Source organism: Cynocephalus volans, chromosome 7 (assembly GCF_027409185.1).
Source record: "Cynocephalus volans isolate mCynVol1 chromosome 7, mCynVol1.pri, whole genome shotgun sequence".
In the NCBI taxonomy this organism is placed as follows: Eukaryota; Metazoa; Chordata; class Mammalia; order Dermoptera; family Cynocephalidae; genus Cynocephalus; species Cynocephalus volans.
This window is the reverse complement of record NC_084466.1, coordinates 135,910,855-135,937,965: the sequence shown is the minus strand read 5'-3', so window position 1 is coordinate 135,937,965 and position 27,111 is coordinate 135,910,855. Positions and strand designations below refer to the sequence as shown.

The window sequence follows — 27,111 nt, the reverse complement described above, 5'->3', positions numbered from 1 at the left end:
TCTCCTGCCTATAGGAAATCCCACCAACTGTGCTCTAAAAAAGCATACCCTCCACCTCCAAATATTTACTTTTTCAAATATTCACTTTGCTGAATCTGAAGTCTGAAACTCTTTCCCCACGAGATACAAACACACATGCGATTCATCCAGGCCCCGTCCAAAACATAAACAAAACAACAACAACAAACCATCATCATCATTATAATCATCATCATCATAATATATTCTCAATCAACCCTTTTCCCCATTGAAGTCTCACATAGATACTCTCAGCTCCATTCCATCAGCTACATTCTTGAAAGGAATAATCTACACTGTCTCTCCTTCCTTTCATTGCTTATCATGAATTCAGTCATTTGTTCATTCATTCATTCATTCATTCATTCATAAATCAACTGCAGTCTAATTTTCAACCCCACCTCTGTTTTAAATCTATTCTGACAAATATCACTAAAAATCTCCAGTATTGCTTAATCTTGATAGTTCTTCACTCCATGAGTGACTTGATCCGACTGTAGAATTTGACGCTATGGATCACCCATTCCTTCAGCATTGGTGAAAACATTTTCTATGGGCATCTATCTTTTTAGCCAATTCTCTTTAGTCTGTCCTATAACTTTTTCTTCCACTCTGAATATTAGTTGTCATCAGGGTACCATAGGAGTCCCTGTTTTCTCCTAATTGTACTCACTCTCTTGAGGCATTGAGGCCACTACTACGGCTTTAACTACCTTCTAGGGACTAATGACTCCAAATCTAAAGGGTCAACCCAGGCCTCCCCTGAATCGTCAGAGAAATATAGTTGAAAACTAATGGTCATTGCTGCTTGAATAATCCCAAACTCAGCTTATCTAGAAGAGAACTCAGTATTTATTACATACACCTAACCCTTCTCCTGTAGCAATTTCTGTCTCTTATATTTTGGATTCCCAATCTTGGCTGCTTGAACTTACTGGTCCTTGTTCCTTTCTACCTTATCTGACCACCCATTCCTACACTCCACCCCATTCATTACACTTTTTCATCTCAATTATCTGGCCTACTATTGCTCCCTCTGAGTCACACGATGTAATGGATATTAAATGGATGGATGGATGGACAGATGGATGAATAAATGTATGAGGAAATGGGTAAATGGGCACAAAAACATGCAGGATAACTTGTCCCAACCCTCCCCACTGCTAATTAATAGGGTAGGGAGCTGTCCTTACCACAAATGCCTGACTGGCAGAGGTGTGTGTTTCATGGCCACGAGGGCGCCACCCCAGTCTAGGAACCAGACATTGTACTCTTCATCAAAGATCTGGAACAACAACAACAACAATCATAGCAATACCTTACATTTGCATCGTGCTTAACAGTTTACAGTCTTTCACATAAATTGTTTCGTCTAGATTCTGAGCCTTTCAACAACCCTATCAGATAGTCTGGCAAGAATTATCCCCGTTTAATAGATGAGGAAATGGACTCACAGAGAACAAATAACTCTCCCTAGGCCACTCAAATAGAATTTCCAGAGCTCTTTCCACTAGTACTGGGAACCAAGCTCTACATAAAGGTGAGGCAACAAGCTAACCTAGATAACCCAAAGGAAGGTGCGGCTTACCTTCACCATCTGTTCATCTTAGTACGTTACAACTCAGCCCTCTCTTCCTCCTCATCTATTCAGATGTTTGCTGATTTATAAGTAGTCTATGTCTGATAGTGTTGGTTATAAATTAGGAACTTAAAGGACAATTTCCCTAGAACTTATGGAACACATGATAACTGAATACGTAGACTTCACCACCACCTCATAGGCTCTCCTGCAAGTTGGATGAAGACCTAAGTTTGGTACCTGTGGACCCCAACTCTAAATGCTCATTGGAACACAGTATTTCCAGGGACCTAATGTTATTTGTTATTTGATTTATCTATTTGTCCATTACCTATCTATCCATTCATTCAGTGATCCATCCATCTATCCACTTAGCCATAGGCATTTGCTAAGCACCAACTATGGTAAAAGGCTCTGAACTAAGAGAACTTAAGACCTGATCCCACATATACCAATGCTTATACCAGATATGACTTTCATATCTCCAACCTGAAACAGGGAAAACATTTCCTCAGCAGAGAACTAATCTCAACTTTAGATCTTCTTTAGGAAAGTAAACTTGGAGAATTCCTCCAGCACTTAACCACTGATGGTAGCTTTTGCAGCCTAGATGGAGAGGTTGGGATGGTGGCTTACATGAAGAGGACTAGAAGGGAATAAAGAGGTATAGGTAGATTTAAAGAGGGAATGAGTAGGAGAAATGGGGCCTCTGGTACATATGTTGCAGGGAGCATTATAGAAAATGTAAATAGTTTCTTAGCCCTAAATCTCTTGTTTTCCTTTTTGCATTTACCTTTTAAGGAAAGAAACATGTCCCTACTAATGGTGAATCTTAACTCACAAAGGGCCTAAGGGTGATTCACTTATATTTCAGATATGAACTTTGAGCCTAAGCCTGCAACGCTAGGCTTTTCTCTCCTAGTTTAAAGTTTAAGGAGTTTAAACTATGGCTTTGTGACAAGCCACATAATTTAGGAGCTGGATTGAAGACTGAGAATAAGGAACATGGGAAAAGTCTTAGTATTGGGGAGGAGGAAGAAGTTATCCTCACATCTGCCTCTTTGTACCATCATTGCAGGCACTGCTCACTCTTGCCCTGCCCAGCCCTGGAGTGAAAAGCAGAATCCTTGGCTGCTTAGAAAGAGGGGAAAGAAAACCAAGGTAGTAACAACACAGGGAAGGAATGTTGCCGTGGCTACCTGGCCAGGTGAGCTATTTCTTGAGGTGGACGGACAATGGTTTGTCTATTGGGAGTTATTGTAGCAAACGGTCTGCATTGCAGCTTCCTCTCTCCTTTGGCATTTCCAAGAGGTTACCTTATATTTTGAAGGTATGATCTTATTTATGTTCCTGATCCACCTGATTGTGGCTTTGACTTATTCTTCATTGTATGCCTTGTAATACTTAAAATAGTTGCTTGCATCTAGCAGGTACTTGGTAATTTTTTTTTGATGGTGGTGGTGGTGACAGTGGTGGCAATGCAAGTGGTGATGATGATGCCGGTGATGGTGACAACAATCTTCACTAAGGGGTTCAAATAGGAACTTGTCCACCTGTGTTTCAGATGGTGACTTCACCTTCATCATCAAGATAGTCGGTGTTTTCTCTTTTCATTCTCAGGTAGAAACCTCATGTTTAAGATTTAGAAAAATGTCACCTCTTCTTTAGCAGTCTTTCCCAGTTTCCCCAGTAGAATCAATTCCTCCCTTTCCTTTGCATGCTAATAATGCTACTGAAAAATACAATCTCCCTGAACTACAGTTAGTTATTTATGAACTCGTTTTCTCTATTCAATTTTGAGCTCCTTGGGGAAAGGGACTCCAAAGTACTCAGTTGCCTCCTGAGGTTTGTGCCTGACATCTAGTTGACATTGTTTAAATCACTGTTGTCCAAAATAGAAGCCACATGAGACTATTAAAATTTAAATTAATTAAAATAAATAAAATAAAAAATTCAGTTCCTCCATCACACTAGCCATATTTCAAGTTCTCAATAGCTGCAAGTGACAGCACAAATACAGAACATTTTCATCATCACTGGAAGTTCCACTGGATAGCATTGCTATCAATGTTTGTAAAACTAAATTAATTTTTCATGTAGTCATGTATCTATTAAGCTGTTTCATACTTACTCAGAGCTGGGTCTACACAATATTTAACCACTGACTTTCATGGCTTTGCCTATTTTAATATTCTAACCCTTTCATTTTGTAGACAAAGAAACATATCCAGAAAGGTGAGGAGACCTCCTTGCCAAGATCCCTGGGAACATTAATGATGGAAACAGTTTTATAGGTTGTATCCCCAGCAACCAGCACAGTACTTAGCATCCAGTGGCTATTGCACACATACTGCTGAAGGAAAGAATGAATGAATTGGGAAAATTCCAAGTCTTTCTATTCCCTGCCTAGTGCTCTTCTCATATTTCCCCATGGCCCCTCTTATCTGTCAGCCGAACTGACCAAATTAAATAGCCGCTTCAATTTTTTTGCAACCATAAAGTCATAACAAGCATGAGAATCTATAGGAAGTGTAGATGTTGGCAGAGCTTACTCTAAATGCCTCTCCCCTGTTCCTGAATCATCCTGGTTACCTGTCTCCATGTGTTGCCCCCATCAGAGGAGATGAACACACCAATATCAGTATAGGAGAGCTCCGGGCCAATGTTGCCTGAAACATAAGCAGATCATTTGGAATTGTCAGGCAGTTTACAAGATTAAGTGTGCTCAGGTAGGGGGAGGGAGTAGCAGGGAGTGAAAGTTTTCCAAGTGATGTTTACAGTTGATTTGTGCAGTCTCTTTCTTGGTGTCATATCAAAAACCCAGCAGGAAGAAAAACTCAATATGGGGGAAAAAAAGTAAATAGTGTGACAGGAATGCATCTTGAAATGATAAGACTCACACGACTAAATGTCGATTAGCTTGGGTCTCTCGAACTATTCACTCTGTATACCAATAATCTCTTAAATTGCTTTTGACGAGTGTTCCCCAAAGGTGGCAAAGAATGAAAAAGTAGACATGCATGGAGAAGCTGGGCATAGGGACCCCTTACTTCTCAAGTATTATTTTATTTTATTTTGTTTTGCATCTGGATGGTATGGGGATCCCTTGACCTTGGTGTTATAACACCACACTCTAACCAATTGAGCTAACTGGACAGCCCTAAAGTATAATTTTAGCCTAAGAAAAACTCATGTATATGTGTGTATGTTTCCAACTTAAACTTGTCAACATGTCCTTCATGCATCAGATGGTAGAGTTACCCAATGATTTAGACTATGCAGCCTAAATTAAAGAGTTCCCAGAATATGATGACCAGAACCAGCAGACGGTGGCCGTCGAGCATGGCAGGAAAAGAATACACCTGGTTTATGCCTAGACTGACCACACTTACTGCTTCCCTTCACTCTCTCTTCTCTCTGTCTTTATTTTACTTCTCCCTGCACTCCACCACTTGTGATTATGTTTGTTAAAAAGGAAGTGGTCAAGATTTTGTAGTCCATCTATACTGCCCTAGTTTCCCTGGTGGACAGCCCCCTCCCCACCCCCTCCCACCCGAGCCTAATAGTTAGTGCTCCATAAATAATTGTGAAATAAATGAAGGACTAAACAAATGATTGAATCATATTCCAATGTTGATGTGCACTTAGGGAGGTCTTGAAAACCAAGAAGATGCCCTAAACATATGAGTTTATCATAGTGGCTTATATTTTTTTCTTTAAAAATAGCATGAAGGAAATGTTAGCTCCCACACATCTATAGCCTAAATAAGAACACAATAAAAATGCAATAATGAAAATGTTAATTGAGCTCCTGACATTTAATGCTTCAGAATGAGAAATTAAAGCCAGGCTACAGCTTGTCAAGCTCTCATCAGCATCAGGGAGTGCACAGATAGCCAACTTGTTTTGACACTCGGGCTTCCAAAAATAACCCCTGAACTGGGGGCTCAGGCAGTAGGTGTGAGAGGAGAGGGGAGAGGCTTGGGGAGCAGCTCTGTGGAGTCTGGAATTCGGAATTCAACTCTCCAGATACAGGTTTCAGAAGACACAGATGAAGAAAGTAAAGAGGGATGACCTGATTTAATCATCACGCACTGTATACATGTATTGAAACATAACTCCGTACCCCATAAATATGTACAATCAATACATGTCAATTAAAACATAAATAAATTTAAAACATAAAAATATAAATGGAATGAGGAAGAGAACGTTAACTCAAGGCATCTGCTGCAGGCTGCATGAAGCATTGTGCTAAGAAGGATTTGGAAGCCACCTCTGGTTTCAATCAATCACCACTACTGAACTCAGTGATCGATTAATGTCTACCAAGAGAGGTAGACAGAGGGACAGCAGGAGCATAGTCGCTCTACAGCTATTGCTGTCACAGCTTCTAAGGATCTATCTTATCACTTTTTACCTTCCTTAGAAGCTGGTTCTGTCAACATCTTCAGCCTCTCTTTCAAAGGTCAACTAGACTGACTTTCGAGGCTTTGGTGTGGTAAGAACCCATGGCTACCAGCGAATCTGTTTTTGGAAATATCTTCTGTCAATTGAAAAGAGCCCTGAAAGAAATGCTGCTGATCACAGGGACCAGAGAGCTGGTTTCCAGATGAAGGGAGAGAAAAGACATATCCAGGACGATTTGATCTTTGAACATGTTCAGTCTCTGTGTGGCCCTGCAGGCAATCTCTGATGCGAACAGCTTGGGTTACAGGGCCCAAGAAGGAAGATTGGAATCATGAGCCTCACTGGGCCGGCTCAACCACAGTGGCCACTGACCAGGATGGAAGCAGGAGATGTCGATTTAGCCACTTGAGTGGTATGACAGGACAGAGGGAGGAGTGGTGAGATGTGGAAGAACTGGGAGCTTCTCTCACCAATGGTAGAGCTAGAAAATGAAGTGCCACTGACCTTTCGACAAGTTTAAATAACTTCCTTTACCTTCATTTCCTCCCAGTGCTACCCTTCTCTGCTCCTTAATAAAACACTTTTGAAAAAAAGAGAGAGAGAATTTTGAAGCCCCCTATGCTTCTCTCCCCACCACCACCACCAGCATGAGGAGCCGCTCAGCAGGGTGGTTGTGGGCTCGGTGCAGGAGGAAGCAGACAGTGCACCATCAACTGCAATGGGGAAGGGTCTCCACTAAAGGGGACAGCACAAGGGTATGAACATTCAGAGTGTATAGGAAGCTCAGCAGGAAGTCTGTCTTAGCTCAGGATCTGGCATGTGAAGGGGCTCGGAGATTGGTCTTGCTGAATGGTTATAGGATAGAGCATTAGATTGGAGTCAGAGGGAGTGTGAGCTCAGATAGGACCCCTGTAAATTGAGGAGGACAGTACTTGCCATGTCTACATCATAGTGTCCTTGTACAGTCAAAGCAAGGCAAGCATTTGGCACATTGTATGGCAGGATGCGAGGTCTTTACTACTGACTTGAAACAAGTGTTAAGAGAACCCTAGTGTTTCTGCTTGCTAGAAGCAATCATCAAACTCTCCAGACTGGAATTCCACCTGTCTTCTGAGATGTCCTCAACAGCAACTAGAAATGAATCCCAGGGTTTCATCTGCACAGCTTCCCTCACACCAGATCACAGTGCAAAGTGGGAAGAGAGAAAGAGGAGTGGGAGTGGAGGGGAGAGAACTGAGGGTCACTGACGCTGAAGGCAGGTGGAAGGTATGGGAAAGGTCCCTGTCCTGCAGAGACAGGCTCCATGCTGGCCACTCAAAGCAGACTTGGCTGACTTCATAATTATTTTCCTGATGGCAAATAACCTCCTGGGGAGACCAGGCAAGCAGGGTAAAGAGAAGCTGGGTACGAGGAGGCACGCACCAGTGACTTAGTTCTGGCTTTTCATCAGTATCTTGTCAGCTGTGTTATATCCCTCCCAATGTCTCAGGACATGTTAAAAAGCCTCAAGTATTACACAGGGGAGAGAAAAAGGAATTAGTCAATTCTGATATATATGGACAAAAAAATGTAAAAAAGAAATCTTTAATGTCTTCATGTTTGTAAATTTGTAAAAGATTTAACATTAGGCTAATTTGGAAACATAAGCTGGTCAGAGGTAATAACAACTACCACTAATCCCACCTTACAATGCTCTGAGCACTCTGTGGGGCCTCTACAATTCTTGCAATAACCTTGCAAGGTAAATATCCCAGTTTTACAGATGAGGAAAATGAACCCCAGAGGTTAAAAACTAAGCCAAATTCACAAGGCTAGTGCTATAGTTCGAATGTCCCCTCCAAAACTCATGTTGAAACACTTGCCAATATAACAGTATTAAGTGGTGGGAAATATGACGATGTATTTGAAAGGTGGGGCCTTTAAGAGGTGATTGGATTGTGAGGGGTCTGCCCTCATAAATGGATTAATCCATTCATGGATTAATGGGTTAATGGGTTAATGAGTCATCATGGGAGTGACACTAGTGGTTTTTAAGACAAGAAAGAGGCCTGAGTGAGCCTGTGAGTGCAATCTTGCCCTCTTGCCCCATGATACCCCACACCACCTCGGGACACTGCAGACTCCCCACCAGGAAGAAGGCCATTGCCAGATGCAATTCCTTGACTTTGGACTTCCCAGCCTCCAAAACTAAAGAAATAAATTCAATTTCTTTATGAATTACCCAGTTTCAGGTATTCTGTTATAATTAACAGAAAACTGACTAAGATAGCTAGTAAGTGTTAGAGATCAGCTTGGAAAGCAGGACCACAGGGTTCCTGAGTTTCATTGTATGCACAACATATGCAAGTGATTTATGGATCCTATTAAAGAACATGAGCAAATTATGATTCAAGAAGAATAGTTGAATCTTCTATAATATTAATGATGATGACAAGTAACATATATCTAGCATCCCATATGTCCTAGGCACTGTTCTAAGCATTTTAAATTCATTGCTTCATTTAATCCTACAATTCTATTATGTTAGTTCTTTTATTCCCACTTTGTTAATATAAACACTGTAGTTCAGAGTTCTTTAACCACATAGAACAATGCCTGTCTACACAGTAAGCACTCAAATAATATTTACTTTTATTATTGGTCACTGTTTTCTGCAGTGGCTTCTACTCCATCTCTGGGCCTCCTGTAGGCCTTCAGGAGAAGCATAGGGGTTAGCAGCCCCTCAGTTGGAAGGACCAATGCACATGGATTACAGAGTGCAGGGATCACTCCAAGCCAAGTGAACAGCAACAGAGCCTGCCCACATCTCTCACTGTCCTGGGCTCCCTAAGGCCATTGGTGTTAAGCTTGGTGGATCCCATCCATATGGGGTTGAGAGGAGATGACTGAAATGTCAGAAGGCTACACTACCTGTCAATCTGATTAGAGTGGTTAGTCACTGGTGGTATTTAAAAGTTCACACAATTGGAGGCAGGGAGAAGCCATGTCTAGAAGAGTAGAAACTCCAGGGGCTAAGCTTTGGGTTGATGAGAGAAAACAGAATATACCAGCTCAGAAAGTCACTGTGAATTTGTCTGCTTTCATTTCGGGGGGGCGGGGGAGGGGGGGAGCTGCTTAACTCCAGAGCTCTAACTTCTAAGATTAGAAGCCTGCCTTGCCTTATGCCATCAGTGTATTCCTGAAAAGATGTATGTAAATCCAATGCATGCTAATCAGAGCACATTTCCCCCGAGACTTTCATTTTCATTTCAGAGTTGCTTTATCTTCATTTCTGACTGACGTTCAATGGACAGTAGTTCCAACAGTGCAAACTTAAGTTTTTCTGCCCTTTTCCCCAGGCTCCCAGCCAAGTGGTTAACCATGTGTAAGCAAACCTTTACATGCACTAGAGACCACCAGATTAAAAACAGCTCTGGGGTGAAACCCTTTGCAAGAATCCTCTGTGTAAAGAGAAAACTACTCCAACTTATATTTGGTGAGCTGGGAAGTTCATATATCATATTTTCTTAAGGTGAGGATTTTCTACTACAAACAATATTTCTGATCAGTCAGTTTACTTTCAGAAGAACTCTGGCCTCTTGCTAAACACAGGAGATTGCTCTGTAACTAGGGAGATGACACATTAACCCTGAAGTTACAAACGTCAGTAGCTCTTTGGAGCCTGGGTTCTCAAGATGGCCTTTGGGGATATACCAACTCTGCATATTGTCTGGGGAGAGTGCCTATAGCTTTCATGTGGTCTTAAATGAGTCTATAATGCAAAACTAGGTGACATGCTTATTCTAGAAGCCCTCAGTGAGGAAAAAGCCCAGGAAATGTTTTCCTTACCTGTAGCCACCACAAGTCCTGGGGCTGTCTCCTTGCTAGAGATTCTTCCCGAGGAATACGGATTTTCAGATAGCTGCAAGTGCAGGTGTAAGGAGCAGAAGGGCTAAAATGGAGAAGAAGAAAATGGTTTCATTCCAGAAAACTCCCTACATACACACCCCTGACCCACTAGAAATGGGGCTTCCAGATGTTCAGCTTCCATTAACAGCAAGGTATTGGATGATAAGCTACACATGTAGTTTTGGGCAGGAGCATCTCCACCTGACATAGCAGGTATGTTTGTATTAGAAGTTGCCCTGAGCACCATTCATAGGCTGCCTCCGGCCCCTGCTCCTGGACCCTGCTCCCATCCATAATTGTATGCCTTCCCTCTCTTCCTGATCTCATCCCCTCCAGCTCACAATTGGCTTTATGAATCCTCCCTGACCATTCCTTCCTCCAGGATGACACCAACCTTCTCCCATATCTGCTCCTGACCATCAACTCTGCTTCTTAGAGCTCTAAGGGGCCACTGGGAAGAATGTAAAGGGGAAGCTAAGGAAAATAACCCAGGCCTCTACAACTACATTGTCTGTTTCTCTCTGTTCTGTGCATTTTGTTCTTGTTTATAATTTTACTTAAAATATTTGAAACCATTACCTAAAACTCATATAAGTCTGTGTTCTCTATCTATCCCCATTCGGTGTTCTTAAAAGGATTTGGGTATTTGTAAAGCTATGTCCTATACAATAAATAAAAATAAGACAATGAAACTGAGGAAAAGAGAAAAATAGGAATAAAACATGAGATGAAGCCATGGGTAATGTTTGAGGAAAAACACTCATGCTGTGACCAGTTTTTATAGGTAAACACAGCCATTTGTCCCTGACCTTCCTGGTACCCAAAGCAAAAAAAAAAAAAAAAAAAAACCGGCATGGAATTAGACTGAAAACTACAAATGAGGATGGGCTCTGTCTGTCCTATTTACCACTGTGTCCTCAGTTTTTAATATAGTGTCTAGAACATAAGTGGTTGATAATTCTTTTGAATAAGTTGAATAAGGCAACTTTCTGTTCAGGAGAAACAACCATTTCTCAGACCTTAGAATAGTTTATAGTACAGATCCTCATTAAGAGGGCAGTGAGGGTTGTAAATTTTAATAAAATACTTAATAAGTAACTATCTTCCTTCCCCATGTAGAGTTGCAGGACCTGGGAACAGATGCATCATCTTACACATTACATCCTGCACAGTGCCTCCTCGAATGTTCTGTCCAGCAGGAACCCTGGGAATGCTGGTAAATTAATTAACTGTCCCATAAGGACATACCAGCCTGACCTTTCCTGGGCTTCCAAGGCAACCTTTGCTTCCCTCGACATCTATCAAACACTTACCAAAACATGCTGCCTCACGTCAGCATCGGTTAACAGATGTGTTACTGCTGTTGAGCACTGCCTGGGACCCTTCAGCACAGGCTCTTTCTCTTATATGCTTTCTTACCTTACTATGAGCTGGAGCACATAGTAGACCCTCAGTAAAAGCCTATGTAACTCAACTGAGCCTCTATCCAATCAGTGTGGCAGTCTGAGCCCACAGACCGATTCCCTGGGAGTTACAGGGAAATACTGCTGAGCACCAGCCAAATTCCTAAGACCCCTTGATGGAAGAAACCTATGATGCAGCATCCCCAGGTGACCAGCCTGCCTTGTAATCTTCACATGAGAATGAGGGACTGACCAGCAGGCAATGCACTGGGCTTCCTCTCAGGTCCACATCTGGAGCTTGCAGTAGGCGCCAATCCCTGCCTTTGTTGTAAGTGATGTATGTCTTCACCTGGTCATCCACCTTCTTGTTTGCCAGGAATATCCCTTTGATACCTGCTACCTAGGAAAAAAGGTGAGAGATGGAGAACCATGCTGGGCCAAAATGCATATAGTCTTGCAGAAACCCTGGGAGAAGCCCCAGCATTTTCCATGGGGTGTTGGGAGTACAAAAGAGGAGAGGAGGAACATGGTGAGAAATGCCATATGCCATGTGGTCTCTGAAAGAAGTTTCAGAAGTTTGTCTCTGTACCCTACACCTCCCCTGTGAGATGTCCCACATCTTCCCCATCTGCTTTTTCCCATTTTACATGTCTCTGTGCTCTGTTTCATAGGACTTCATCTTTTATTTATTTATTTATTTATTTTTTTGAAGGGTGAGGGTATTGCAACCCTTGGCTCAGTGTCACCTGCACCACGCTCAGCCAGTGAGCGCACCGGCCATCCCTATGTAGGATCCGAACCCACGGCCTCAGCGCTCCCAGTGCTGCACTCTCCCAAGCGAGCCATGGGGCCGGCCCAGGACTTCATCTTTCATTAACTATTAACATTCCCTCTGAGGTGGGAGTGGTTGATAACAATTGAAAGAGTTACCCCTTCCAGAGAACATATGTGTTAGCTCAGGAGGGGCTTGTAGATGGGTTTTTGAGGCAGCAAGAAATAATCCTTAATGACAGAATTCCAGGCATCCAAATTATAGTAAGGTAGATATTTTGGGGCAGATGACCCAGTATGGAGACCTGGCATCCATCTCTTTCTATACCACTAGCTCACTGTGTGACCTTGGATAACTCACGTATCAACTCTGGGTCTCAACCAATGGTCCTTTGCAATTGGTAGAATAAGCCCTGCTCTTCTTCTTTTCCACAGTTGACTGGCAAAGGATTCATGAGATAATGCAGAGCCTCTCACCAGAGTTCCTGACATATGGAGATTTGCATGCTCTTGATACTTTGAAGGGAAGAGAGCATCACCACGAAAAGTGGCTAGAGGATTCAAGGAGATTTATCACTCAAAAGGGTTCTAGGGTCAGTCCAAATTTGACTCAAATTTTCATTCCATCTATTCTGTATGCTGGGAAAGGATAACAGATATTTAGAATGACAGAGTCCTGAGTCAAAGAAAAATTCCCTTAACTCTTTTTAGAAGTTCCAGCATGTTCCAAAGCCAAAAGTAATTCAAATCGTTTAAATATATATACACAGAAGGTTGAATGCCAGGTTCTTCTGGATAATACTCAGATATGTCAAAGTTTTCATTGTATTTATCTCCCATTCTTCTAAGACCATGGTTAACCGAGAGATGACAGGTTTATTGCACTTCTGAGAGAATACCCGTGAGAGAAAAGAGAAAGAGTTTCACAGAAGAGAGCTTCTTTGCTTTTTTTCCCCCACCTAAATGACATAATTTAGTTGATAATAAAGAAGTTTTGTTTTTGTTGTTGTTGCTGTTGTTTTTCAGTAACCTGACCAGCCTTGAAAGAGAATGCCAACCCAAATAAAAGCAGAAACAACGTGGACTGAGAATGTCAGGAGGAGAATAGAATTATCTGGGAAGGACCCTACCAGGGGAATTTGACAAATGAGGACAATGAAATTGATTAGATTCCTACCTTGAATAGAAGGTAGGTAAGGAGAGAGGCTGGGGGCGGGGAGGGGGACAGCAGTGTCAGCATTACGCCCTTCCCCAGTGGTACCCTTCCTGCCTTAACAGCTCACAGTCAGTGCCATTTCAGGGAGGTTGCTATCTCATATGCTCATCTAGGGGCTATGAGCCCCCAGATCACCTAGATCTTTAAAACCACTGCAAAGCTGTTCCTCTTAAATCTTATTGACAATCATTCTTCACAGAGAACCTAATCCGGGTTTTTCTAAAACCTTCTTCATGGTGGAGGCCTTTCAACATTCTCTTTGGCCACAGAGCTGGTGCCTTTTCTCCTAAACGAGTTGCCCCTCTCCAACATATCTACTTCCTGGAAGAAAATACACAGGTTAGACTCAGCCTCCTGGGCCCAAGACCCATTGCTCTTGTGAGACTCCTGCCACCCCCTGCCCTGCCTCCTAGCTCGATGCATTACAGCATGAATTACTGTCCATACAGCCACCCCATGTGCTCTTCCCATGAACATGTTCAGCACATGGAGCAGTCATTCCCATATCTATCCACTGACAGCGCCACCACTCGGATGGGCATTTTCTGTGTGTCCCACATATTCTAAGATCAAAATCAGGGAAACAGGGACTGAGTAGATGTAGGAAGGAGAAATTTCCAGGGAACCCATGGGCAGCTCTGAAGTTGTTTCTCCTGCAGTTGTACTTAATAACACAGAAATCTCCCTCCTATCTGAAAGAACCAGAGCACTTCTTCTTCCTATTTGGATAGTTCAAAGTGCTTATGTTATTACTGAATTGCTTCTTGGTTCCATGTATTATAAAAATGGACTATAAATTTGGAGGGCTTTTGCTTTTGTGTACCCTATACCATCACCTTTCAAACTTTTTGACTGCACCCAAATAAGAAATACATTTGTGTTGCAACCTCGAAGACTCATACCCATAATGGATGTATGTGTACACATGTATGTACACATATATTTCTGACACAATAGTACCTAGAAATGCTATTTACCCTTACTACATGCAATTTAATGGAATTGGAGAATGAGACACATTTGAGCTCTTCTTCATCCAAGGGGTACTTAGCATGTAATAATCTTTCAATATGCTTCCTCTCACTGCTTGAAATCAGAAGTATGTCTGCTGGTGATGGTCCTAGCAGTCCAGGGAGAAGGGTACCATCTTGAGATGGTGCCCATAGAAGAGGGGAGTACAAGGTGTCAAGCCTTAGGCCCACTTTCCCTCTGGGAATCAATTTGAGGTACAGAGGGACACCGGCAGCAGGCCATTGGCAGAGCACTGAGTCCAGGTGGCATAGTCATCTGCCAGTTACCTCCTTGGGACCTCAGGACAAAGATGCCAGGGCTCTGCTGAGAAAAGCAATTACTGTGATCTGCCTTGGGCTGTCTCTAAACTGGATCTGTGGTGAGGGGCCGAAGAAGGTCGGTTCAGGGAAAATGTCCCTGTGGAGTCTATAAGCAGCTGTCCATCTGGCCCAAGAATGGTCAGTGAAGGTCATGATAAAGCAGAGGGTAGAGGGCAGGCACTGGGACATGAAAGGCAAGAAGCATTAGTAAGATGGACAAAGATACCAGAACATCGAGGCCGGCTCTGAGCTTCATTTTATCTGTCCAGGTATGGTGGGGTTTACATAATCAGTCACCAGAGAAATGCAAATTAAACACACAATGAGGTACCACTAGGTCCCTATCAGAATGGCTAAACACATACCTACACACACACATGCACACACAATCAAACAAAACTGATGGTACCCAGTGTTGGTGAAGATATGAGGAAACTGTAACTCTCATCCTTTGCTAGGGGGTAATGCAAGATGGCACTGCCACTTTAGAGACAGTTTGATGGCTTCTTGTAAACATACTCACATACTTACATTTAATCTAGCAATACTACTCCTAGGCATTTACCCATGAAAAATAAAAACCTATGTTCATGTAAATGTTTATAGAAGTTTTATTCATAATCACACAAGACTGGAAACAATCTAAATGTTCTTCAATTGGTGAAGGAATAACAAAGGCACAAGGTAGAATACTACGCAGCAATAAACAGGAGCATCTACTGACACACTCAACAACATGGGTGAATCTCAAATGCATCCTTCAAAGTGAAAAAATGCCAGACTCAGAAAGCTACCTACTGTCTAATTCCATTCATTGGCGCTCTAGAAAAGGCAAAACTGGAGACAAAGAGAAGTCAAACTGGTGTTTGTCAGTGACTATGGATGCAAGGAGAGTTGACTATAAAAGGGCCATAAGAGGGAATGTTTTGGGTAATGGAACATTCGATGTCTCGATTGTGGTGTCAGTTACACAACTGTATGTACCTATCAAAACTCATAGAACTGCATACCAAAAAAGGGCCAGTTTTACTATACAGCAATTATACCTTGACAGCAAAAAAATAAATGTGAAAAAAAAAAATTGGAAGAGCCTATGTTTTTAGTCAGACAGACATGGATGCCTTCAAATGCAGCATCATTAGCTATGTAATGTGAGCCAAGCCACTGAATTCTCTGCATCTCTATTATCTCATAGGCACAATGGGAATGATATTTGCCACAAAGAGATTTGTGAATGATAAATAAAAAAACATATAAGTTGTTTAGGACTCTACAATCCAATACGGTAACCACTAGGCATATATGGCTACTTGAAATGTGGCTAGTGAGACTAAAAAACTGATTTTTACTTTTAGTTAATTTTAACCAATATAAACTTAATTTTAAAAACTTATACTCGATTTGGTTATTGGCAAATTTTTAAGTATGTTTGGAATAAGTGACATATGTGAATCTCTTTTTCCTACTGTAAATTTTATAACATGTAAATACTCATCCAGTATTTCTGAGAAAATTGAGTATAGGAATTGATATGCCTGAGAAGCGTAAAATACAGGATTTTGCAGAGTTAGTGTGAAAAAAATATAAAATACCTCATTAGTAATTTCCCATATTGAGCATATACTAAAATAATATTTTACATACCTTGAATAAAATATATCATCATAATTAATTTCACCTGTTTATTTTTTTACTTTTTAAAATGCAGGTAGTAAAAATTTCAAAGTGTACATGTAGCTCACATTATATATTTATTTGACAGTGCTCGTCTAAGGCATTGCCTGGTGTGCTGTTATTATTATTATTATTATAAGGAGTTATAAATTGGATACTTCATATCCAAGAAAGCATCGGAGAAAATGCATCAGACCAGCAGCTCAGAGCATGTTTCCATAGTATAACGGTGAGTGCAGGAAAGAATATTTATTTCTTGACTTATCAGCGGAGAGTAACTAAAAAGAAATGTAGTTTACAATCAGGAATGCAAAGAAACCACAACAGAGCTCTATATGAAAAGTGTCTGGAGAATAACGGTAAGCACACACAAAGGACTGCATTCACCGTCAACACCAGCCTTGTTTGCAGGAGTTGGGATTCTGAAAGCTTAAAGAAGAGATCGATTATTATTTGGCCTACAAGTGTTATTTTCTCTCCTTAATTGCGTAATTACAGCAGTGACAATATTGTACTTCGAGGCAGGGATTAGAGGAAAATAAGCAAGAGAATCTCTCTAGAGCAGGAAACTACGCCAACAGATTAGAAATGGAAATTGACTCAGCCTTATTAGATTTGGGGGTTGATCTCCATCAGTCTCCAAGGCTTGCAAGGTGAAATCCCAAATAAGTTCCCACTTTCTTTGTCTCCTCCCCATTGTCAAGAAGAGACTTAAAAGGTCCGTGTGGGAGATGGAGTGACACACCAGCAGCTTTAGGTGCCACACTCAGCCCAAGCCACCTGACTTCTGACAATTACCTAAAGGCATCTCTGACCTATCAGACAGGGAAAATAGGTAATGTCCTATTACATTATAATATAAAGTTACAAATTTACCCAGCACAGGGGACTACATCACACATGCAAATATTATTTGCTGAGTATGTACATGTGGGGGGAAAATAGAGAAATACTAGTCCACAGAATAAATGCCCAACTCTTCAGTCAAACTCTTTACCAGTATCTTGATAATCTGCATCCCCACTACTCTACAAGGCCACTCAGCATTCCATGAAAATGGACCTCTACACATATGGCTTTTTTCCCTTCTCCCTATCTCCAGCAATTCATCATTTAAGCCAAATTAACTACGTATGTCTTCCCAAATTCTCAAGTTGTAATCAATCTTCCAGTTTTGTGATCCAACAACATGGAGGAATTGCACCTTTACAACAAGTTAGACTGTAGACACTACCCTAACAGGGTAACGTGTCCTTCCAGTACATAGTGAGTCTTATATACTAGTCCTTACATCATCAAACAAAATACACTTCACGTAAGTGTATTAATTTAGCTGAACTAAATGTGAAAACTTACTGGTTTTCTCAGTTACACTACTCAAGGGCACTTGGAGTCCAGAAAAATTGTAGTCTTCTTGCTAACTAGCCATATGGTACACAATCTCAGTTTCTATGAGAATCTCCAGTAAAGAAGGTTAAATTCGAATGACCCTAGAGACCAATTAAATTGAGTTTTATCTCCAAGCCACAGAACGTATCTCCAGGTGCAAAACAGCAATGCCCTGTAAAAATTTTCAGTATGGTCATGGTCTAGATAATGTCAGACTCTAATTTATTCACTTGGTATTAAATGCCTTCTAGAGTCTGAAATCCAGCTACTTATTCGGCCCTCATTCTTGTCCCTGAGAAGCATGTATTCTATGCAATTAGACTGGCTAGCTCACCTTCTCACGAATCTACACCATCCGTCCAATCCTCGGCTCATGCCATTCTTAATATCTGGAATGCCTGCCGCTTCTTCACTCCTTCCTCCCCAGGGTGAAAGAACTGATGATCAGATTGGTAATTTTGATAAAAAGAACTGGACATGCACAGCTCATTCCCATTTCCCTTGTTTTGGAGAACTGGCTGCAAAGATCACATCCTCTGTACCTCACGGCTGTGATATTATAGGAACAGGCTTCTACAGGAGAGTTTTTTATTTACCATCTGTGCCTGCAACTAGATGAATGAATTCAATTCTGGGGGACTGTGTTAGCAATTCCACTTCCTCCTACATAATTTTTAAAAGCAGTAAAGTTGTGTTGGATCTCCATTTGTCTCACCCTGTGTCTCTGTCTCAATTGGTTCCAACTTGGGCAGGTAAAAGAGAAAATTTGTTCACTGACCCCCCTCAAAACACAAGAAACTAGACTGCAAGCTCCCTGAGAGTAAGAACCATATCATATCTCTGCTTCCTTCCTTATGAACTTGAACACAAAGCAGAGGAACAATCAACTCTGGTAAAATTGAATGAAGAGTAAGCTCAGAAGAGCTGGTTTTTAAAAAGTTGCCCTGCCTGGTACGTCTTGTTTCTCTATAGATGCAATGACACCATGCATTTTTTTTTCCCTCCAACAGGACTGAAAACATAAGACTAACTTCAGCAGGAAGAAAAAAATTACATGTATCTGGGCACATTCTTCATTTTGATTCATGCTCCACTTCAGAACACAGTGTCTCCCTGATCTAAATGACCAAGGAGTTTCAGGCTCCCTTTCTTACAGAAGGAACAACCTAGTGGCAAACTCACCCATTGTGTCAAGAGGGTCAGAGACACAGAGATTTCTTGACTGCAAAGCATTTGCAGCAATGTCTACCCTCTCCTATTTGGATCTGACCACAGGGGGCATAAATAATCATCTTATCTCTCTAGCCTTACTTATGCAAGCAGTAATTTGAAATGGCCTCAGTCCTGGGAATATTAATCCAGACCCTCCCACAAGACGCAACTTATTGCCCAATAACAAAGGTGTATTTCTGCCTCCCGATATGATTAGAGACATGGAAATGTACGTTTCCCAAAGCTATTTATGCCCCTCGGTCATCTCTACCAGCATACACAACTCTAGGAAGAAATCTGGGACATTTCCCAAACTGAGACCTTGTTAAAAGGAATCATTTCAGCACTTGTCAGTTACCTCCTAGGAATCTAAGGTATTTCTATTGATTTTGTTTTCTACCCAATGACATTCAATTTCTCTTCTTTAAAATGTACTTCCATTTACCCCATGCCTTTGTGTTATCCTTTTCCCTCGTAGAACAGCTGCAACCATAAATATTTCCACCATGCTCATTAACAGAGTGGCCAACTTAGATACTAGTGTAGGATGCTGGAACTTTCACAGGCACTGCCCAGAGGAAACCACTGGAAAGCCAAAGCCCATGCATGGACCCCTCTGTTTGAAAGCCACCTTCACTCCTCAAGAGGAAAGCCCACAAGGGAACAGCACATCCAAGCCATCTGAGGCCAGCAGGAATAGACACCTTATCCTTCCATGAACAATCTCAACCATCACAGCCTGTGTGGGTGTGAGCACCAGTCACAGGTGAGTGCTGAATAATGAGACACACCTTCTTTGCTCAAATCAATCCACCATGTCCAGGTGGTCAATTTAGCCCCTTCACTGTGGCCAGGACTGTCAAAGTTCCCACACTTTTGCTAGAGGTGCAAAAAAGCACCACAGCTTTAGGGTCACTGACACTAGTTCTTTTCTCCAGTGTCTATGGGGAGTCACTTGGTTTCCTAGATGAATTATTCTTTGGCTACTGATCACATTTTTTAAAAAAAACCCTCAATAAAAATGACAAACTTATATCAAGACTGATTCTTCACCCTACACAGATGTTGACATCTGGTGGTGTCATAGGAAAACCTTCACTCCCACCACTGATATTTGCTTTTCTCTTCCTGTAAAATTTGTTCATAGAACATGATTTGCCAAAAAATTTAAGTCATATAAATAGCACTACTCCTTTACCCAGTGTTCACAAGAAGAAGCACAGAGTTTTAAAAGCTGCTTAAAGGAGATCACCTAGGCCAAATACCTTCATTTCTGCTTTGTAACCATGCTCATATAAGAGCATCAACTTTATTGAGTCAGCCACCACCACAGTTGCTTTCTGTCCATTGTCTCTCATCTCACAGTAATCTCATTGGGTAAACAGTATATCTCCATTTTACTGGAATTGAGGCACAGAGGAGATAAGTCCCTTGCCCAAAGTCACAGAGTTGCTAAGTGATACAGCTGGGATCTAGACCTAAGACTCCAATACTTGTGTTTACGTTATTAAAACTCATGAAAAAGATAGATGGATCCAGGGGAGGGACAATTTTGGCTACATACCTCATACAATTCAATAACAATGTTTCCCATTAGACCTCGGCTGCTCTTAATGTTCTCCATGGCCAAGGTGAAGTAGATCCCACGTGTGTCTGAGATGTAGAGGTTGTACGTGTCATTCTGGTTCCATTCTTGGACGGCTGCAAACACTTGATTCTCATCTGTGCTGATGATGTGCATGTCCTATAAGAAGACAGAAGACCTGTAAGGCAGCAGATCTCCATATCCCTCTGCCCACTGGACCCCAGGTAATTACCATTACTTATAAAATGGCTGAGAAAAAGCCTGAGTTATAGGCAATGTTAAACAATTCTGTGTTGGACCAAGGCTATAAATTACGAACTTCATGATTTCTGTTCCTTGCTAAGTGACAGCAAGATGGGTGTAAGGGGCTTTGGTGGTTATTGTTTTCCATGGCTTCAGGGGATTCATCCACTTTCTTTTTTTTATTTTTACATATGAAAGTTGGTGTTAGTGCCAACAGAGACATACAGCCTTGCAAAAGAAAGCTCGCACATGCAAAGGAGAAAGGATCTATCTGTCTTTAGATATTCACTGACGTTTTTAATTTTGTAGCATGATGCTTTGCACACTTTTCTTCAGAATCTTCAGAGTCATGAGAATCGCAAGAAGGACGAAATGGAAGCTTAGCCCATGGGTGGCTCTGGGACCTCCAACTCTGTTTCAATCATAGCAGTATCACTCAAATCTGTTTTATATACTGGAGTTCTGTGTAATATTTTAGGAGTAAAAGTTAAGGGAGGTCTGCTGCTAATAAAATAAAATAAAATCTGAGAATCACTGATACAGAGGAAAGGATACTAAACCTGGAATTTAATATTCTGAATCATAATATAAGCACTGCTATAAGTTAACTGTGTGATGGTGAACGTGTCAGTCTCCCTGAACTTCAATTTTCTCACCTAAATAGTGAAAAGGTTGGGCTACCAATTAAAATACCTAATGTTTAAGACCATTCTAAGTCATTTAAGCATATTTTTTTCAATTAAAAATCATAATTCTGTGATGAAGGTAGTATGATTATTCCCACTTTACTGAAGTATAAACTAAGCCATATAGAAGTTTACCAACTTGTTTTAAATTACATAGTTAGTAAATGGCAGAACCAGGTTTTGAACCTCTGTGGTCTAACTCTAACCTAATGGTTAGCTTCTATCCATTTTGATAGATAGCCTCTAGATCAGGAATTTCAAACAGATGACTCAGGAAGTAAATATGAATCACAAACACTTAGTTTGCCCACAGTCTGTATCGAATACCTAAATCTCTGTTCTTTCAGCTGGAGTCAGCACCACTGGGTTCTCAGCCCTATATACACATATGTTCTTACGATCTGCCACTTACCTATTAATGTTAACTTCCTAATCCCTGAAATCACCTTAGTTTGTAATCCTGGAGTGGATCACTTCTAAAATCAAATCCGGTCGTCCACAATTCAAAATAATTTACAAAAGCCAGTTTGCCTATGTGACTAGGCACTATACAAAGATGATCACAAATTCAAGCCTTTACCTAAAGAACTTACACGGTTAGGAGGACATACTGACATGAATAAACATTTGCCAAAATGGGAGTAATTTAAAAATGCAGAAGTATATACAGGTATATGTATCAAAGTGCAATTGAGAGCACAAAGAGAAGCACCCTTGTCACTGTGGTGGGAAGCACTGATAATGGGACAATGGACAATTGGAGCCAAGAGTTAAGTTAATAACCAGGCTGGGTCTAGCTTTTACTTTATCTGACCAGACTTTCCCAGAAACTGTTTCAAGTAAAAAGAGGCAGCAGTGTCTCTAATGTCAGCACTACAAAGAGCTCCTCGCAGATGATTTAAAAAAGGAGCAAGTCCATTTGATTTGGGCAACTGGGAGGTGGGAGAAGCAGGAAAGAAAGTTCTGGATCTTTGTATTGGAGATTCTTTGTCGAATTTCAGCTTCTGGCCTTGAACACTCTCGGTCACCTTGACTAAGACCTCACTTCCTTATTTGTGCTTACACACCTTGTAGAATTACAATTCCTTCTGAGATGCATGAAAATGGAAAGAAGCCTTACTTTTATAAACCATGCGATGACATCGTGTTGTACTGGTGTGGAATGAATGCTCAAGAACCCAGTAGGAGGGGGAATCGCAACTGCAGGAAATACAGATTAAATTCACTTACCCTATTAAAAATGCAATAGAAATGTCTCCTTTTTTCCAGATGTTTTGGTCATAAAAATGAATGAGCTAAGTTTTCTTAGACTAAACTAAAGTAAAAGAAGTGGGAGAAAAAACAACTTAGAACATCAGGGCATGGTCAGGATTAGAAGCAACCAGGTTTGCTATGAGTACATATAAAAGTAATGCTGCCCTGGGGCTGTGTCACCTGGTGAACAGGTAGTTACTCCAGGCTTTGGGGTAAGAGACTGCTCCCAAGTAGCTAGGATTCTGGGATGTTTGCCCGAGATGTCCTTAATTTGCCAAAGTCACTCAACTAATAAATGACATTAGTAAGCTCTAAACCCAACACTATCTTAATCAAGAAGCTAACTTTTTAAATACCATATCAGTAGGGATATAAATTTGGTCTGTGTCAAAATGACCTGGAGATCTTCATAAGCATGCAGACTACTGTGTCCTCCTGCCTGAGATTATGACTCAGTATGTCTGGTGCACAGCCTTAGATTCCACCATCTGAAGAAGCCTTCCAGATGACTCTGGTGCCTCTAAGTCTAGGAAATCACTCTTTGAAAAACTCTGAATTATGTGACCTCTCTCCAAATAGGTCTTATGGTTGAATAGGTGTCAACCAATAATAATCAGGACATTAATATAGATACAGATATTAAAGAGAGAAGCCAAAGGAAGGAAAATACAATAAGACTAAATTCAGATTGGGACTTTCTTAATCTTGGAATTTGAAAAGCATCAGAAATAACCACATACGGGCCGGCCCCTTGGCTCACTCGGGAGAGTGCGGCTCTGGTAGCACTGAGGACGCGGGTTCGGATCCTAAATAGGGATGGCCAGTGCGCTCACTGGCTGAGCGTGGTGCAGACCACACCGTGCCAAGGGGTGCAATCCCCTTACCAGTCAAAAAAATAAATAAGTAAATAAATAACCACATACATGTTTTGATTTGGAAAACAATTACAAATAATAGCTTTCCTTCTCTGACCTCCCAAAGCAATAGTTCAGGAGAATAGTTTGCTTTTTAGAAAATCGAAAACTGTAACTTTCTAGGTGAACAATGACCAACATACTTCCCTGTTATTGAAGCACTTTCTTATAATTTGGGCCTAATGTAACTTCATTCTTTATATAAACACCTATATTTTTAAGTACTTTCCACTTGCCAGACATCACAATAGAAATATAGATAGGAAAAAACTGTAGAACCTGCCCTCAGGAGGATGCCCCCTGATGGTGGAGATATCACATACTCTTGTGGCCTTTCTCGAACTTGATTGACTACTATAAAGAGGCACTGAAAATGGGGATTGAAATGCAAAGGCTTACAGGTTAAAGAGTGGGTGGATGATTCAAGGAAGTGCATTGAACTTGGTAGAGTTCAAAAGCAGTTTTCCACAGAAAAAGGTAAGGATAGAGAGAGGCTATACCACAGGTATGTCATACCTAGCTGTTGCCCAGAAGGTTTACAAAGCTATCACGCAATTTCAAGCAGGAGAAAGGCATGATCAGAGTTGATTGGTGTAGAGATTGGGTTGGACGGGATTGCATGATTTTATTCCTTGCATGATCATGTTTGCTGTGGAAGCAGTGTGGAGAGCAGATTTTAGTGGGACAATGCTAGCAGCAGGGAGGAAGGCTTCAAAGATCACTGCTGCAATCCAGGCAACAATTCACGAGGGCCTGAACTAAGGAAGTACGTACTCTAGGAGGTCCTTGTGAAGTGGATCGGTGAGATATTAAGCAGGTAAAATCTACAGGGGGCTAAGGGAAAAGGACACATCTACAACACCTCAGACTTATAAAACTGCTTTTTCTTCACAGCACTCATTACAATCAAAACTAATAACTTGTGTAATTGTTTGTGTGATGTCTGTCTCTCTCATTAGACTGTAAAATCCCAGAGGGTGGAAATAATGTCTCTCTTTTTATCACCTCATCTCTAGTACTTACCAGTGTATCTAGCACATGGTAGACACCCAACAAAAATTTACTGAATTGGGCTGGCCGGTTAGCTTAGTTGGTTATAGTACAGCCTTATTACACCAAGGTCACAGCCACCACCACCACCCCCAAAAAATTATTGAATAAATATACGGAATACGTAAGTAAACATGGGAGAAGAACGAGTATAAGGCGGAGACCAGGAGCTCAGGTTTGGACTGGTTAAATGAGACCTTTAAGGTGATATACTCCAAACAGGTAGTGGGATGTGTGGTCTGGAGTTCACTAGACAGATATGGGCTGGGTCTGTGGATATAGGAGTTAACAATATGTAAAAAGGGGATTAGAGTGCCCAGGATCCATGCAGAATACAAGAAGATCTTTGAAACACCAGCATTTAAAAAGTAGCAAAAAGAAGGGGATCCAGAAAAGGAAATCAGAATAAAATGCTGCCAAAGGGAACAGCGTCAAGTATGGATTTTTTTTAATAGGTGTCAAGTGCTCCAAAGGGGTGAAAAAAGATAAAGATGTAGAGAAGTCTATTGGATTTGGCAAGTAGGTGGTAACGGGTAACAATGGATAGAGAATTTTTAGTGAGATAGTGGACAGGTGGACATGAGGGCAAGAGCAACTAGCAGTGGTTTGAAGAGTGAATAGAAAGTGAGAAAAGAAATAGAATTACAGATAACTCTTTAAAAACTGTGGCTGTACCACAGCAGAAAAGGATAAATCAGTATTGGGGAAATGTAAAATCGAAGGGAATAAAAGGTTAATATTATCATCATTATCATTACAATAAGTTGTCTAAGACATATTTCCCTCTCCTCTCTTTTACTATTCAAAATGGGATTGACCATATTCTATTACCAAATAAAAAACAAACCCAGGCTTAGGTAAGGAGAGACTTTATTTGAAAAGACTATTGCAGGGAAAGCACCCTGCTCGTAACACCTGCAAGCACCCGAGTGAAGGCAGAAAAGAGTTACTTTCATAGGGAAAAGTAAAACAAGGCTGGAAAGAGCTGGGTGTGAGGAGTCGGGTGAGTAGGTGCGTGATCGAGCAATTGAATGGGAAATTATTCTCTTTGGGGTCAGCTGATGCTTGCTTAAGTGCCCAATGCTGGCATAAAATCAAGAGTGGGTCAAAGTTCAGGGGCTTCGGGGAGGAGAAAACCAGTCTTAAATTCAGTCAAGTCAAATTAGCAGGCAGTTTTGTCCATTTGGTCAGTAGGACAACAGTGCAGCTAATCACTTATGAGACAAAGAATGGGAATTGGGTCTTGTTATAGGTAAACAAGGCAGGCCTATGAGTCTTATGCAGAGGAGGGTGGTTCTTCACATCAAACTATTTCCAAGACATTAAAGGGTGGGGATTTCTTAACCATGGCTGTTTTCCAGGAACCCAAGGCTCAGGCAAAGTTCAGCATTGTCACTAACAACCTGAATCCCATACAGAACAAATTAAGAAACATAAATTGTTCTCTTGTAGAAATGATTATTAGAGTTGTAAATTAAGAATAAAATGCAGAATCTAAGGACAAAAGAAGGTACATCAGATTCAGAGTGGTAAAGTGAGGGCCTTAGGCAATATCGAGTCCAAGGTCAGGCTGCCTTGGGATTTCCACGTCAGGCCAGCTAAGAGCCTCAGTACTATTTGCCCCTGGATGACAATCATTCCTGAGGTTTGTTGAGAACTTGACACTTGACTGACAATGAGCCATTCACTGAATCCTCACAACTTTATTACAATCCCCATTTCACAGATGAGACGACTTGGGTTCATGGATAAGTGAGTGGTAGGACTGCAATGAAATCTCAGAGTTTCTGTTCATAAGCTCAATCGCCTTTTCCCCAAGTTACCAGTGCTCCCTATCATCCACCTTCATGCTGCCTGCTGGTGTGTGGTGTTCCTGCCTATGGGACTGAGTGCCATGCGATGCCCGGGAGCTGACTTATGGTGGGCTCAGCACAAGGCTGGTGCTCCTAATAATGCTGCTTATTATTAATAGTGCTCATTTCCTCCTCTGCAAAACACTCCAAAGCCATGGAGTGTCCCAAAAGAGGATATTCTGAGCAGACAGGCTGGGGACAGAGGTGTGAGGGCAATGATGACAGGGAGCTTTTCCACGCTTTTTGATTTTAAGCAAGATGCCTAACAGCAGCCACAGCACTGCATGGAACAGCAACGACTTGCTTAAAAGCCATTTCCATTTTTATACAATGGAAAAATCCAATCTCTCTCCACCTGCTCTGTCCCCAACTCCTTGGCCTTGACTATGAAAATCTGGGCCAATGCCGGCTAATAAAGGAGATCGATAACCATCCAGCTATTTTCACAGCAGCCCTCATATTAATGAGAAGCTGCTCTGGATGAAGTTCTATAAATGGGGCTGCATGGATGGTTCTCCACCACAATAAATTGCCACAGGGTTGCTAATCATTAATGGAGTGTTCTAGGGTTGTGATCAATTCAGGGCCTCATTTGTCCCTACCTGCAGCCACACTACGTAGGGGAGCAAACTGTT

The 27,111-nt window shown here is 41.4% G+C and overlaps 1 protein-coding gene across 1 annotated transcript in view; it reads right to left on the bottom strand.

Annotated features, from left to right (window-relative positions):
* The window catches only part of SORCS3 (sortilin related VPS10 domain containing receptor 3), a 575,161-nt gene that overhangs the window by 83,224 nt on the left and 464,826 nt on the right, over nt 1–27,111 (bottom strand). Inside the window, exons 9-13 of the mRNA XM_063102487.1 lie at nt 20,456–20,635; nt 11,552–11,698; nt 9,836–9,938; nt 4,190–4,266; nt 1,212–1,303 (exon numbers count right to left, since the gene is read on the bottom strand). Coding sequence (XP_062958557.1) covers nt 1,212–1,303; nt 4,190–4,266; nt 9,836–9,938; nt 11,552–11,698; nt 20,456–20,635 — 599 coding nt within the window. The remainder of the gene's footprint in view (nt 1–1,211; nt 1,304–4,189; nt 4,267–9,835; nt 9,939–11,551; nt 11,699–20,455; nt 20,636–27,111) is intronic.